At 37.6% G+C, this 16,947-nt stretch overlaps 1 protein-coding gene across 2 annotated transcripts; it reads left to right on the top strand.

Moving 5' to 3' along the window:
• The first annotated feature begins 11,295 nt into the window (after positions 1-11,295).
• Positions 11,296-15,584, top strand: si:ch211-113e8.11. Of its 2 annotated transcripts, none has more exons than XM_036574852.1 (2): positions 11,296-11,958; positions 14,372-15,584. In XM_036574852.1, exons 1-2 carry the CDS (start codon positions 11,882-11,884, stop codon positions 15,054-15,056), a joined length of 762 nt encoding a protein of 253 aa, XP_036430745.1. In that variant the 5' UTR covers positions 11,296-11,881; the 3' UTR covers positions 15,057-15,584. The 2 variants fall into 2 exon arrangements, with proteins under 2 accessions (XP_036430745.1, XP_036430744.1); XM_036574851.1 differs by lacking the exon at positions 11,296-11,958 and adding an exon at positions 13,085-13,744.
• Positions 15,585-16,947: the final 1,363 nt, after the last annotated feature.

Here is a 16,947-nt window from a genome sequence, read left to right as displayed (position 1 = left end):
ACATGTCTGTACCAGTACAGGCATTAAAGTTCCATCTTAAATATTACAAAATAAGTTGAATTAACTTTTTTTTTTCCTATAATGTAATATAAAAACATTAATTTTAAGAAAATATAGTAATTGTCCTTGATTTTTGCTCCCCACACCAAATTGTTTAGTCATAAAAATAATGTACCGTTACATTAAACGGCTAATAAAGAGTAAATGACAGTTTTGGGCTGCATTCACATCTTTGCGGTAGATGGACAACTCTGCTACACAAAATATATGGAGAAAACAGAGATTTTTATGAGTTTTTCAGGTTTCAGAGAAGAGTCATGTAATTTATTGTTTAAAAACTGATGCAGTCAGTTTTGCATGAATTATTCAATCCCTTCACTTTCCCCTTCATCACCTGGGTTGTACCAAAGTCCTTATAGCATCTGTGGTTGTACTTCTCAGTGTTATTTGGCACAATAAAATAAATATGCTTGTTGAGGTGGGTTGTGAGGTTGTGGGGTTTTTTTTGTGGTAAGAACAATATGTTATTGAAACATTGTCATTGCTTAATCTGAAAAAAAAAAAACTTACCATGCGTATTTGGCACTGATCTCATGGAATGGCTAACTGATCAGACAGCCATATAAACAAACAAACAAACAAACAAATAAATAACCAAAAAAACAGAGCTTTCAAAGTTCTTGATCAGGAATCAGGTAATTAAGCTTTCTAATACTCCTCAGATTTTTCTTCTCACTGTATTGTATGCAAAAGTTTGAATACCCCCAGTCAAATTACATGTTTTGTTGTTTTTCTAAGTGAAACAAAATACACATCCTCTACAAGGAACACACTTAACTATATATACAACATAAAATATAAAATGTGCCCCAACTTTTGCGCTGGCCGCATTGTATGTTGTTTTATTTTTTTTTTGGTCAAATTTAGCATATAAACAGTAATTGTACACTACTATGTGAATATGTGTTTTCTGTAGAGGATGTTTACATTTCTCACTTAGAAAATCAACAAACCATGTCAATGTCACATGGTGTTCTTAAACTGTTGGGACTATTCACTCAATAGACAAAGTGGTGACCGAGCCTTTTGTGAATGCTCCTCTTATGCCCTATCACGATAGCATTACCTGTTATCTGTTCACCTGTTTTCTTCAGTCTAAAATCGTGTCTTATTTGCTTAATAACGATGACAACTTCAGTTAGGACTAAATTTAGGACATAAGCTATTTTAGGATTGCAGTTCTTAAGTGATCCTAACTCCAGATAAGAAAACAGTATTACAGAAACATCCTAACTAGACAAAATTCTGTCCTAACTTGATGACAACCCCAGAGATGTTTTAACTTCTGTTTAACCGCCTGTTTCTATCGTTTTATGCAGTGACAGGCGGTATAGTTCCCTATAACTGGTATAATGACGTTAAATTTATCGACACTGAAAACTGTTTTTTCAAACAGTGTTTTAAAAGCCACAGAAACTGCAGACACGATGTCCACCATCCCATCTTATTACCTTCGTGTGTTAATGTTGATGAAAACCTGTCAGAAAAAATATTACAGTGATGGTGATGAATAATGAAAAGACAGAGCCGAACATGTGGCTGTTTATTAGAAGGAATAATGTTAGTGCAGTCGGCTAAAGCATTTGGGAAATTGAAACTGAAGAGGGGCAACGCTCTGATAAAAAGCACGAAGCGCTGTACCGATATTCTTAACTTAAAGGTTATCGTGCTTTAGTTTGGTTTGACCTTTTTTAAATCTTTTTAAAAAACTTTTTAAAGTTTCAGCTGTGTGCATTTGGTCAGTTGATAAGAAACAGACATGGTAGTTAATCAACTACCATGTCTGTTTCTTATCAACTGACTTCAATTCTTATTAACTTCAATCAAGTAGGTTAAGATTTCCTAACCTAAGATTAATAAATTAAGATAAAATTTGCATCTGTAATACACATTTGTGAAAAATCTTATCTTGACTTGTCAGATCTTACGACAAAAAGATTTCTGGCCCTGTGTGTTTTTGATCATTCTACAATTTTCCCAGTCATGCATCTGCCCCTGTCCTGACTTTTTTGGAATGTGTTACAGGTATTACATTTTTAATTAGGGTATACTTACAAAAAGGTAAAGGTACAAGGTAAAATAAAGTAGATCAGGTAAAATATTAAATATTAAATATCTTTCCTTTGTGCTGTTCTAAATTAAAAAAATATGAAAGACATTTTACAAATCACAATGTTTTTATCTGCATTTTATCTACTGTCACAACTTTTTTAGAATTGAGTTTGTAGTTAAAAAGTGTTAGTTAAAGCATTGTGTTGCTTTGTATTAAAAATTATCTCAATCAGTTCCACAGTGAAATACATATTTTAGGCAAGGGGGCATTTTCCCCCCACTAAAATGTCTATCAACTCACTTTATTTATGGACTATTGACATTTGTCAAAACTATTTACTATGTATGGAGACTGATCTCCATGACACTAGGGACAGTCTGCATTCTGATGCGATGAGCTTTCAGGCAATGCAATGTACTACCAAAAGCAGTGCAGTCACTAAGTTAAATAGGCCCTTTTCACATTTCCACATTTTTTCTGCTGGAAGTAGTCACTGCAGGGTAACACTGCTTCCACTAAAGCAACAGCTATGATGAGTAGAGCAGGTATAGCTTACTCAAGTGTTCGAGTTTGAAGCAAAAACAACCATATCTCAATTTCAGTGGTTTGTCAGCTGACGATGAGCAGAGGAGAAAAAAGTTTGTGTTATTAACAAAGGAATAAAGTTTGTCATACGGAGGAAAAGAACCTCAGTGTCAGCATTTCACAGCTGCTGATCAACATAAACATTAATGTGCATTTTTTAAAGTTGCTGCTACAGCCTCTTTCAGAGAAGCAGTTTTCATTTTCTCTCTCAAACGCTGTCAGCATCAAGAGCGAGTGGAGCAGATGCTTGTTCACTGGAGCCAGTGTTTGTGTAAAACGTCTACAGCGGTGCTATGGACAATGATGACCTGGCATACCCCCCTGCTGGCATGTGTGCATGTTTAGCTTTTTGCCAACTAGTTTATTGTTAGCAAGCTGTGTCTACATCTCCAGCTAACATGGCTTACCTAGCGTTTCAATTAGTTATTTTCACCTATTCATTGATGTTAGCTGACATTATTGTGCTCTAGTAGCCTTCCTGTGCATTTGATGCACCGTCTTGCACTTCACTAAGGTAGAACATATTTTATACTTTGATAAATATAGTTTATTTGCTAAATATAGGTTTTATACTTACTATATAGTTAACACTTGTTCAGGGTATATCCTGCCTTCCGCCCAATGACAGCTGGGATAGGCTCCAGCACCCCACCGCGACCCAGAAAGATAAGCGGTTTAGATTATGTGTGTGTGTGTGTGTGTGTTCTCTGTGCTGGCACCCAGGTGGTGGAACGAACTCCCACTGGCTGTCCGTACAGCAGAGTCTCTCGCTGTCTTCAAACGCAGACTGAAGACACATCCGTTTATACAGCACTTAAATGAGCACTGAATTAAGTATTGATTGTAATGTATTGTAAAGCACTTATGTATTGTATTGTATTGCACTGCTCTGTGTTTAAATCTGTTCCTTTTTCATTAGGTGTCAATGACTTTCTGATTCTAGCAGTATCTGAGCTTAGGACTGGCTTTCTCTCTAACCTATTGGTAACTAGCGAAGATACTTTCTCTGGATAGACAAAGCACTTTTTGTAAGTCGCTCTGGATAAGAGCATCTGCTAAATGATGTAAATGTAAATGTAAAAATGTAAATGTGTGCGCGCGTATGTGTATAGTTAACTGAGATGGCTTGCCCCCCCCGACATGTCTCAAATGTCGCCCATGCCCTTAGGTATCAAGAGAGAAAAAGTGGGATCAGGCCATCCCTTTCTCCAAACAACCTTTGACACATGCCTAGCCTGGTTGATTTTGAACAGACCCTGCCTTCATGAGGGATTCATAAATTTCTAAAGTAGTGCATTTAGATCCTGGTCCAGGAGTAAACTTGCAATATACAGTTTCGTTACAGTTTTGCTGCGGCGGCTTTGGCATAATACTTATTGAGAAAAGTACAATACAATACTTGAAGTGAACTGTATTGTTGGAGAACAGTGATTTAAAATGGAGAACAGTAACAGACATACTTTTAAAACAGACAGCTTGTTAAAAATACTTACCGTCATATGCAAAAGTTTGGGCACCTCTACTTAAATGACATTTTGTTGATTGCTGAGTGAAAATAAGTTAAAACATGCACTACCAAAAACAGTTTTGCACATTTAATACACAATTACGGTTTATTTGTGGAAATTAATGTATTAGTATGTATTGTATTGTCCCACATTTGCCATGCCATATTTAAGTTTGTTCTCTGTAGAGGGTGTGTTTGTGACGCCGTGACAGAAAATCAGACGCTTGCGGATGAAAAAATGAAGGTGGTTTATTAACAATAAACCAACCGGAAGCAAAAGGGCACAACTCAAATCGAGGTCAAAAAACACAGTCCAAAAGTCAAAACACAGATCTGTCAGAACAGCGAAAGTACCAAGGGAAGAGGCAAAAAGTCAAAAACAGAACAAACGAAGCAAAGGTCAAAACACGGAGTATAATCAAACAGGTAAATAACGCTCAGTAGGTTTCTAGGAAACAATACCGCACAAAGATTTCAGACTAAAGCCTGGGCTTAAATACTGCTAACTATCTGTCATATGATCATATGCACAGGTGAACATAGTTAGTACTCAGGGGATTGAGAGCGCTGATAGGTACGGCGGTGAAAGTCCAAAGTCACATGAGACCCCACTGAATTCTGGGCAATGGAGTTCTCTCCGGAGCTGGATTCTGAGTGCGGATGTTCAGTCATGTGATCTCCCAGAGGATTCTGGGAGATGAAGTCTGTGTCTTCCATAGAGTTGACCGAATGCGTGACAGTGTTGTTTCACTTAGACAGAGACTTACAGTGCCCATTAGCATCAATACAATAAAGATCACACTAGCTGGCACTCACTAGACTCTTAAAAATTAAGGTTCTATGGCTTTGTTGTTTTATCTTTAAAAAGGTTCTACACACTTATATCTCATGTACAGCAATGTTTAATTAAAGAATCACACACTGCAAGGTCCTTTAGGGAACCCTAATCAGTTTTAAGGTACCGTTGCACAGAAACCTTTTTGGAACGGGTAAGCACAGCATTTATTAATTAAAAAAAAACTGGCATACTGTCATTTTGCATTAAGTATTCCTTTTTACAAAAATCCAGATGAATTTACTCAGTGCAAAAGACAAGAAGTGTTCACCTATGGGCACTCACATGATTCTGTACAAGCCTCAGGAGATTGAATAAGGCAATAAGTTGCGTGTTCTGCTTTATTCTTCAGACAATTTGCCAGAACACCCTGTATACTTTTACTGACTTGCTATGTTACATGAGCGGTCATGCAAGCTATTGGCAAACAACCTCCAATATCAACCAGATGAATAAAAAGTACCTCCTGGCTAGGGTGGCACAATATGGACAAAATACTAATACTGCAATTACATTGCTACATACTGCAGTTGTGATATTCCTTGCAGTACATTAAACAACACTGGTGAATTAGTAATGTGATGTGATTATAGATCAGCCTGTATTATTTAGATTTTTTTTTTTAATAATATTGTTTTTGTTATTTTGATTTATCAAAATGTCCAGAAAAGGCATCTGGGACTGTGACTGGTCAGGATGCTCAAAGCACACAGTGAAAAATATAATGATTGATTAGAGTATATCTCATTTATATATATTTATTGCAGCTGTGTGTATAATATTGTAAAGGCTGAATAGTGTAATATAGCCTTCACTTTGGTGCCGCTTTGTCGGTTAAAAACATCATACTGCACTCTTCTAACAGTAAAATTATATGGTATATATTATCTTAATGATATCTTGTTGATGACATGGATGGTAATGGAGTTGAAATAGCCCAGTTTCAATAGAAACTGTGTAGAATAGTCATTAAATTAAGTTTACATATTAGCCCAAATCATGTATTGCAGTGAGTTATTTATACCTGTCTTAATATTTTATAAAGATTTATTTTTGTTATTATTATCATTGTTATTGTCATTATTATTTGTAGATGTTGTTATTGTTGTTATTAACTCAGATGATTACTACAAATTATTATTATATATTTCAACGCTGCATGATGAAATATACAATACTAACAAATATTTTACAAAGTACATGAACATTATATCAGCTGTTAAATATATCTTGGTAGTGAGTATTACTATAATAATAATAATAATAATAATAATAAGATATATTGGTAGTTATTATTGTTGTTGTTGTTGCTGTTGTCATTATTGTTGGTAATAACTTCTGACTACTATTTATTATATAACTTTGTGATTACTCCTATATACCTACTACAAGTCCATAAAATATGTTCAGCTATAGACAGTTCAAATTTGCTCCTCTTTGGTAACAAAGTAATGAATATAATCAAGCCAATACTGGTATATTATTAATATTATTATAATACCTCTACTGAATATGTTCGGCAGTAGATATTTAGACTTTACTGTAATCAATAATCCATACAGTCACACCTCTTGAATTGAACTGAAGAGAAATGATAAGAGAGACTCAGGAAGAGATTTAACTAGACATTGCTTTATGTTTTATGATCTTATAGATTCATGTCTAAAAATATCCAATAAAAACTTTCACCAACACAAAGCTACATTCCAGGCCACTCCCTCTCTCCTGACTGCCTTTTGCAGTAAAGAGCAGCTCTGCTTTGGCATGTACAGAAAAGGGAAGGGCAGAGGGGGGGGGGAGTTATTAGCTAGTCATCTGCTGTGATCACTGGAACAATCCCATTGTGAAGCCAGAGGTGGGTAGTACTTAGGCTACATTCATTCAATTCTATGTAATGAAGAAGTAAATTTGTGATAAATTTATGAATGATAAATACTTTTACTTCAATTTAAGTATATTTGTGTGGATTTTTTTTTCTCATTCCATTTTAGTCATTAGCATTCAGTTCCAAATTCCTTTTATGGGTTAATGTCGTTCTCTTGTGTTGACTCAGCTTCTGGGCCTTAGCATTTTATTTCAGACCAAAAAGGGCACAAAAGAAGGAAAACAGAACCCAACAAATTTCAGTTCATTACTGACAGATTCTCTAAGTTCCCGTGCAATTCTACAGGAAACTAAGGATTTGAGATGGACCTGAGATTTTTTTGTTGTAGCTACTTTGACCTCTGCTTTAGTAAAATAACTAAATTAACACTACCTTTACTGCGGAATGGGTTCAGGCTTCTCTGTCTGTAGCTTGCCCAGGCAAATAAATAACAGTTTGGACGGAGGTCTTCCCACACTCCTTCATATACTAAACCTTTCCATCTTCACAGACACCGTTTAATTCCTTCTGCTGCTCCAACATAAACACTTTACATTACACACTGCGCTTACATTCTTAAATTTAGCTCCACTCTGTGTCCTAGCAGTAAGAGTTTGATTTAAAGTTTAAACTTAACTTACGTATAACTGCAGAAGATGGGCGCATTCTTCGTGCAGTAGCCGGGCAATAGCTGCTGCTTTCCCAGTTTGGCCTCCAGATCTCTGCCTTCCAGCCATCTACTCTCTTTCTTCTAATTAAAACAGCTCAAGGTAACCTGGCCTGCTAGAACAAGTACTCTTGGCTTAAAGACATATTTCATGATTTCCATTACTCGTCCTGTGGTGGACGGTGAGCTTTTGTTAACGACGGAAAAAACGTTCTTTACGTAAAGTTAATGAATTAGGGAGACTACTTATGTTTCGGACGTTCACCGGTTAAAATATCATAGTCCGAGCTGCTCAAGCCCTTTCTGAGAAAACAACCCCTAAGCCTTGGAGGCGGGACTGTGTAGAATTTACAGGGCTGGACCAAAAATGGACGAATTGTTCTTTTGAACCAGTTCGTCTCAATGATTCATTTGAACCGATTCACAGGTTCAACAGAGTCGAACTGTTTGCAGCCTCTACAAAATGGTTAAACCAAGGGTGCTCAACCTTTTCCACCCCAGGTACCACCTATATATTACTAGAAAGTCCACAGAAAAAATGCTTTAAAAATATTTTAGGGAAAATTTCAACTTTTGGGAGCCTCAATATGCAATTCGTATCAATGAACATAAAATACCAATACCCTGCTGGAAACTAACCGCTTAGACCAGCATGAATTCCATGCTGGTGAAAGCTGGCTTATGGTCTGATACTGGTCTGGTGTAGGTTTAACTGGTCACCTAGCATAATCATGCTGGTTGATCAGCATACCAGCACACAAAACACAACATCCCTACTGAAAAAACAAAACAAAACATAGAGACCATTAAGTGTTTCTTTTGGGTCCTGGCGGTTTTGTAATGTGTTTGGCTTTTTAATGGGTTGATATCAGAATGTAAAGGATCCTAATGGTTTAACAGGTGACCAGTGACTGATTCTAAATGCAGTTGATGGTTTACTAATGGGATCTAAAGGTATTCTACAGGAAACAAGTGGTCTCTATTGGAAATCATTATTCCAATTCCCATTAGAAAGCAAAACCATTAGGTTTTAATCCTAATGGTTTATAATGGCTCTTTTTCAACAGGGATATGCTGGTTTTGGTGGTGATCAGTCTGTGCTGTTTTTTTTCTTTCAGGGTAGGTTAGCATAAGCTAAATTAAGCAACATTTTTCACTTACAAATGGACAGTTGGGACTTTGGGAAACCTTTTGTGCATAGTTGCTGCATGGCTTGTATTGTTTACTGTTTGAAAACATTTTATGTTTGTTTCTTATTATTAAGTAAATTATTTGTTAACTATTTTTTAAATCAAACTGCCATCTACCTCTATGGGCCACTGGCTCCTCTTCTGCCAGTAATGCAGGCAGAACTATCGTAGCCTCATAAAATATCTTTTTTTTTAACTCAAAGTACCAAAAATGAGAGAATGTATATTTTGAACCGGTTGGTTGCAGTGAAATGTTTAAACTGATTTCAAGTTGTTCATCTAAACTGAAGCAAACCCTTTGTCCGTGCTGTCAAAGCAGATCACTTCCAGTCCACAGCTCTGCAAAGAATAGCATTTGGCCTCTTCTAACCCTCTGAATAAAACCCACAAAGGCCTTGCTAATTAGCTGATGAGTTGACAAGAACAAATTAATATTTTTTTTTATTGAACGTTCAATACAATCCTGTCCAGCTTGAACTTCTGGTATTGTCAGCGCACTGATTTTGCAGTTGCGTAGGCTGAAACATGAAAATGTAACAAAAACACAGGGTAATAATACATAACCTGGCCACACATATGTAGATATGTAATCAAATAAAAAAACAAATTACCCCAGGTTTGTTTATTTACAATAAACAAGTGCGAGCAACTGTGTTGAAGTCAGTTGTGTATTCATTATTTTAGCTGGGCAAAATGCCAAAAGTTCACATTTCAAGGCCTGCGTTAAAGTTGAATGGAAATTGTGCTTTCCCTCTGACTTACACTCTGGAACATTCCCCTGCAGGATTAGAAACAGTTCCAGCTGGGGTGGAAATCTTGCTCAAACATGAACCAAATTCATTAACATCAACAGAGAAATTCATGAAAATATTGTTGTGTTTACTAAAATTGCCTCAAACATAGAATTCTAATATTACGAATATTAATTCAGCCTTGTTAGAGTTATGAAACAGTTCTACTTTCGCTAAGTAAAAGGTGCAGGTCTGGGGGTTCATGGACATAGAGTATTGTAAGTGGGAGTGTCGGTGCTGACGTTCGTAATTTTCTCTATGGTACATTTCTTATAGTAGCTACGGGTTTTCAATGGTAACAGAGACTTATTCTCATAGATTTATTTCTCATTGTCTCAGTGACAGACTGTTTTTTCCCTGATCTCTTATATCTTCAGATTAGTGGTATAGTCTTAGACTCTGTTCATATTGCTCGGGTTATTGTTCTGCTATCCAGTGTCAACCAGAGGAGAATGAGTTCCCTTTTTCAGTCAGAATTTTTTTCTGTAAAGCTGTTTTGTGACAATGCCTGTTGTAAAAAGCGCTACATAAGTAAACTTCGATTTAACTTGGCACTTAGTTCTATGTAGTTAAGTACAATTTTCACAAATATGTGTCCATATTTTTATATGATATTTTTTTTGTTCTGCTTCTATATTCTGGCATCCATCTGTGTTCCACCATGTTCTATGTTTACCACCCTGTATGTGTTCCACCATGTTCTACATCTATTTTCCTGTATGTGTTCCACCATATTCTATATCTACCATGCTGTGTGCACCACATTCTATATTTGCAATCCTATACATGTCCCACCCTGTTCTATAACTCCGTCTTGTATGTGTTTCACCATGTTCTATAACACAATATCTAATATCTGTCCTTTTCTGTATTTTTGTTCTGTAGTCTTTCAGGACTTATGTGTGACACCCTGGACAACAGCCAACTCACTCCCACAATTCATGCCCATGTGCTGTGGATTTGATTTCTTTTTCTTGGTACATACACAAGCTCCACTATGTGGAGTAACCTAGAGTCCTTTTTGCTGCTTCTCTTGTAGATTGTAAAGTTTATATCTCGATCTATAATACTGCTGGACAGTAATGAAAGTTAATATTGTCAATATCTGCTGCTGACAACGCCCCTCCTCGACAGCAGAGGTCACTCTTGCCTGAATACAAGTTCAGGTCCTGCACTGAGTTTAATCAGAGGCCAGAATCCATTTTATGTGGTATACCCTGCGTTTTTCAACTATGTCTTGTGAAGTCTCATTTGGTTATCAATGGTTGCAATTTTGAGCTGTGTCCTCTTGTAGCCTTATAGGTTTTTTTGAAATCTGTATATGGTATCTTGACTACGATTTCTGTCTAGTGTTTTTTGGGACTGTCTACTATTGTTCCATTTTGATATGGTTGGCCTTTCCTGACTGTTTTGCTCCATTCTCTTGATCTTGCCCTCAGTGAACTTGCACTTGTACGGAGCCCCGCTGGTGACATCCTATATAAATAAAAATAATGTGTGGCCACGCCTTCTTAACGCGTGGGAACGAGATCCTAATGTGTGGCCACGACTTAGTAAGGCGTGGGAACGAGATGATTAAGTCGTGGTCATGACTTAGTACGGCGTGGGAACGAGATCACGGCTTACCAAGTCATGGCCACGCATTAGGATCTCGTTCCCACGCTTTACTAAGTCGTGGCCAATGACTTAATCATCTCATTCCCATGCCTTACTAAGTCGTGGCCACGCATTATTTTTATTTATACAGGATGTCACCAGTGGGGCTCCGTACACTTGACCCCTACCGGGTGTGAGACTCTACATGACACATATGCGTCTCTCAACAGCAAACCAGCATATGTCAGCACTATAAAAAACAGCCTAAACCAGCTTAGACCATCATGGAAATCATGCTTGTCTGTCCTGTTTTATTCATCAGTGTCTTTCAGGCTGAATTTGAAGGCACTGTCAATATAGCATTCGTATTTAATAACATTCATATCGCTATAGTATGCACACTATTAAGTGTGCATTTCTGGAAAGCTGTTCTAAGACAGTATCTGTTGTAGAAAGAAACACAGATAAAACTAAATATCACGGCAAAACAGTACCACTCCATGTCTTACCGTGGCGCAGTAGCTTCTTCGTTTACAGGGCAGAAAAGAAGAAGCGCAAACACTTCCAGCCGAGATAGCGAATTGTTATAGTGGGTTTTTAATCAGAACTAATTTAAATAATCCCTTTTTGCTTGGTTAAGCCGACTGACACGTCGTATGGTACACGTTAGATAAATCCTAGCTATATATAATTTTTAAGCTATTTGGCTTCAGCCAGTATTAAAACTAACTTAATGGAGGTGAAGTCGCTGGTTGGTTATGGAGTGTCATCTGATTCAGAGGAAGAGGATGAAGGAGAAAGCAGTATACAGTAAGTAGAGTGTAGACCCATTTAACTATGCTTGCTATTAAATAGGGTGCCTTTGGATATGATGCATTACTTGTTTTTTGATGTGTAAACAAAAATCTAACTGACCTCTACTTATATAAAAGCACCATTCACTACTGTGCAAAATAAAAAGAAAAGGAATATGAATATCTACTTACTTCAGAACTGAAATGCTGCGAATGATGAAATGCTACAGTATTACTTCCACAGCTTTTTCTATAAAGGCTACAAAAACTAATTGTTAATATTTGGTTAAATTACTCCTCCCCAGGTTGGAGATCAGGGTTCAATTCCAGCGCAGAGAAGCACTTGTTAGGTTTCCAGCGGTTAGTGCCAACAATGTCATGACCTTACTAATGGGTTTATACACCCATTTGCTTATCATCAAAAGGGTAGCTAAGCAAAGAATATAACGTATTATTCTTAATTTCAGAGAGAGACAGAAAAAAACTGAAAAACAGAGTGGAGTAACTTTTATTTAGTTTGTTTCTTAGGACTAGGAGGCTTTACCAAGTTTATAACTTGTTAAAATGTCACAGACAGTGTTTTTAGCCATTTCTATAGCCCTGGTTGGTTAAAGGCTAGCAGAGGTGTGGTGAGCACAAGCAACAACTGTAGTGAAGACTTTACATGCAGCTTATTTCACAGAAAGCAGAAATAATATGAAGCAACTATACTTCAGTGCTGTGTCCTCTTGTAGCCTTATAGGTTTTTTGAAATCTGTATATGGTATCTTGACTATGATTTCTGTCTAGTGTTTTTTGGGACTGTCTACTATTGTTCCATTTTGATATGGTTGGCCTTTCCTGACTGTTTTGCTCCATTCTCTTGATCTTGCCCTCAGTAAACTTGCACTTGTACGGAGCCCCGCTGGTGACATCCTATATAAATAAAAATAATGTGTGGCCACGCCTTCTTAACGCGTGGGAACGAGATCCTAATGTGTGGCCACGACTTAGTAAGGCGTGGGAACGAGATCACGGCTTACCAAGTCATGGCCACGCATTAGGATCTCGTTCCCACGCTTTACTAAGTCGTGGCCAATGACTTAATCATCTCATTCCCATGCCTTACTAAGTCGTGGCCACGCATTATTTTTATTTATACAGGATGTCACCAGTGGGGCTCCGTACACTTGACCCCTACCGGGTGTGAGACTCTACATGACACATATGCGTCTCTCAACAGCAAACCAGCATATGTCAGCACTATAAAAAACAGCCTAAACCAGCTTAGACCATCATGGAAATCATGCTTGTCTGTCCTGTTTTATTCATCAGTGTCTTTCAGGCTGAATTTGAAGGCACTGTCAATATAGCATTCGTATTTAATAACATTCATATCGCTATAGTATGCACACTATTAAGTGTGCATTTCTGGAAAGCTGTTCTAAGACAGTATCTGTTGTAGAAAGAAACACAGATAAAACTAAATATCACGGCAAAACAGTACCACTCCATGTCTTACCGTGGCGCAGTAGCTTCTTCGTTTACAGGGCAGAAAAGAAGAAGCGCAAACACATCCAGCCGAGATAGCGAATTGTTATAGTGGGTTTTTAATCAGAACTAATTTAAATAATCCCTTTTTGCTTGGTTAAGCCGACTGACACGTCGTATGGTACACGTTAGATAAATCCTAGCTATATATAATTTTTAAGCTATTTGGCTTCAGCCAGTATTAAAACTAACTTAATGGAGGTGAAGTCGCTGGTTGGTTATGGAGTGTCATCTGATTCAGAGGAAGAGGATGAAGGAGAAAGCAGTATACAGTAAGTAGAGTGTAGACCCATTTAACCTGTAAATTAATCTAATTTAACAACGATGCTCCTGCTGTCCCCATACCCGGCCGTTTTACTTACCAACTGAAATCAGCTTAATCCCAAATAACTCCATGGAGTACATTAATTCAGTTCAATTAAACTTAAATTTGTATTTTTTAACAAAGCACCTATATACGTTAGTGCACTGCAGAGGGAATAGAAATTAGCACATCACACAACTTATAGTTAATATGTTAATGGCACTGGGAAATATCTGTTCAAAATTTGACTTGTAAAATGTGTTTTTATTTAAAAATGGTATTCAGTAACCAATATGAATTCAGTATCGACTATGAAAAATGTAAGTTGTGCAGTTATAAGAGTGAGGGTCCATACATACCCCACATAGAACTCCTTTATAGAGTGTAAAGAGTGAGATTTGGCCAGGACCCACTGGCCGGCCCAAAGTTTTATTACACACTTCTATAACCTAAGAATAGTTTAGCCAATTCGCATTGAAATTCCTGTGGTTACTGAATAATTAGTCTTAGTATGTGATAAGCTTAGGTTTTAAGGGGTTAGGCTTTGTAGCAGATACTTGGTACAGTTTGTAATAATACATGAATGTCTGTACAGGACAGAGAAGGAAAAAGAGGCAGAGGCAGAAGGTGAGAGGAAAATTCAGAACTTCCAGCAGGAGTCGGTGTCAGCAGCCACTGCATCCAGTTCTGAGTCAGAGAGAGAAGAGGACCAAGAGAAACCTGCTGAAGCTGTTTACCCTGGAGTTTTAAACTCAAAGACTCCTTCACCCTTCAGTGCCTTCACTCATAAACTGACCCCTCCTCCACTGGGCGGAGGCAGCTTAGGTGGATTTTCAGCTGGCAGCAGTGTGTTTGCTAACCCCTTTAAAGAGAGAGCAGAAGCGAGGCTGAATGTGCTACGGAAACACGTCCCCCTCACACTGCAGGCCCGGCCGATCCAAATTGGCGGGAAAAGGATCTGTGTAGCATACAGAAAAAACGGCCGCTGTTGTTTTGGAATCCGCTGTAAATTTGCCCATGATAGCGATCTGCAGAGCAGCACAGGCTTTCCCACTGAACCAGCAGGCTCTGATATTAGACCACTGGACCAAACTAAGTCCAATCCTGACTACTTACGCACTTCGGACTACGGGACTTCTGCTTTGGAGAGGGGTAAGGAAGAGGAGGAGGAGGAGGAGGAGAGTCGTAAGAGGAAAAAGCACAGGGTCGGATTCAGTGATACGCTCATTCCCCCAAAACGGATGCTAAAACAGTATGCCATGCAGAAGAACAAACTGTAAGACCCCTGGCCCTTTGGAGAATGGGATTTTACAATCACCAGTTTTTTAGGTACACTTGTACCTTCACTTATTGGCCATTATATCAGCAACATCTAGTAGGTTTATAATTACAGACTGTAGCTCATCTGTTGTTGCAGTTTATCCATCCATGAAAAAGGCTGTTTAAAGAGATTGAAATACAGTCATCACAGCCTTGTAAGAGAAAGCATTTCTGAAAATCACAAAAATTAGAAAGCCCTCCCTTGTAGGTCCATCTTGCTAATGAACAGTTAGACAGAACTGCTCTGGATTTTTGACACCAAACATTGTCTTAGCTATGCTGAGAATGATCCACCTCCCACATATCTGGTCAGTAGTGGTCTTATACTGGGACGGATTGGGTAGAGATGGGATACAGTAATCAAGACCTACTAAGTGCACGTATTAGGGCTGTACAATATTGACATAAAATGTGATGTTTAATAAAGCTGTTAAATATCATCATGATAAGAGAAGGGATAAATTGCTATTAAATAGTGTGCCTTTGGATATGATGCAAGTACTTGTTTTTTGATGTGTAAACAAAAATCTAACTGACCTCTACTTATACAAAAGCACCATTCACTACTGTGCAAAATAAAAAGAAAAGGAATATGAATATCTACTTACTTCAGAACTGAAATGCTGGGAATGATGAAATGCTACAGTATTACTTCCACAGCTTTTTCTATAAAGGCTACAAAAACTAATTGTTAATATTTGGTTAAATTACTCCTCCCCAGGTTGGAGATCAGGGTTCAATTCCAGCGCAGAGAAGCACTTGTTAGGTTTCCAGCGGTTAGTGCCAACAATGTCATGACCTTACTAATGGGTTTATACACCCATTTGCTTATCATCAAAAGGGTAGCTAAGCAAAGCATATAACGTATTATTCTTACTTTCAGAGAGAGACAGAAAAAAACTGAAAAACAGAGTGGAGTAACTTTTATTTAGTTTGTTTCTTAGGACTAGGAGGCTTTTTTTTTTAAGTTTATAACTTGTTAAAATGTCACAGACAGTGTTTTTAGCCATTTCTATAGCCCTGGTTGGTTAAATGCTAGCAGAGGTGTGGTGAGCACAAGCAACAACTGTAGTGAAGACTTTACATGCAGCTTATTTCACAGAAAGCAGAAATAATATGAAGCAACTATACTTCAGTGCTGTAGTTCTTAAAATTCCTCACCAAACCTCTGTGGCACCATCTTACTGCTTAAACGTTTCTCCTCAGGTAAATCTAAAAACAAGACGTTAGTACTGACAGACTTGTTTTTCATTATTGAAAATGTCTGGGTACATCTAAATACCTTTTGGCTAGTGAGTTAATTTCTGTAATTCACAACTGTCTGATTAAAAAGGATGTGATTCTGGGTTTAAGGCAAAAGTCCAGAATTTTGCCTTAAATGTACCACGAAAAGAAAGAAGTGTTGCTGTAATAAATACCCCCATTAACTATGAAATAGGAATACAGTTATTCTATTAGTGGCCTGTTAAGGTGTTTGTGTGAATGTATGTACATACAATAAGTGGAGCTGATAAAATGCGTAGAACGTAGAAACAAGGAGGTGGTCATAATGTTATGCCTGATTGGGGTGTTTTATTTATATATATATATATATAAACTATACTATAGTATAGTTTTACTATATAGGTGCACTTTGTAGTTCTACAATTACAAACTGTAGTCCATCTGTTTCTCTGCATACTTTTACCCTGTACTTCAGTGGTCAGGACCCCCATGGACCCTCACAGAGCAGGTACTATTTGGGTGGTGGATCATTCTCAGCACTGCAGTAACACTGATGTGGTGGTGTTAGTGTGTGTTGCGCTCGTTTGAGTGGATCAGACACAGCAGTGCTGCTGGAGTTTTTAAACA

Source organism: Colossoma macropomum, unplaced genomic scaffold (genome assembly GCF_904425465.1).
Source record: "Colossoma macropomum unplaced genomic scaffold, Colossoma_macropomum, whole genome shotgun sequence".
NCBI classification, from domain to species: Eukaryota; Metazoa; Chordata; class Actinopteri; order Characiformes; family Serrasalmidae; genus Colossoma; species Colossoma macropomum.
This window is presented reverse-complemented; position numbering and strand designations above follow the sequence as displayed.

Bases quoted from the DNA above. Each gene is read 5' to 3' on its own strand.
- si:ch211-113e8.11 (XM_036574852.1), top strand. From the start codon at position 11,882: ATGGAGGTGAAGTCGCTGGTTGGTTATGGAGTGTCATCTGATTCAGAG. The intron at 11,959-14,371 runs GTAAGTAGAGTG...ATGTCTGTACAG, and splicing joins GAAGGAGAAAGCAGTATACA to GACAGAGAAGGAAAAAGAGG.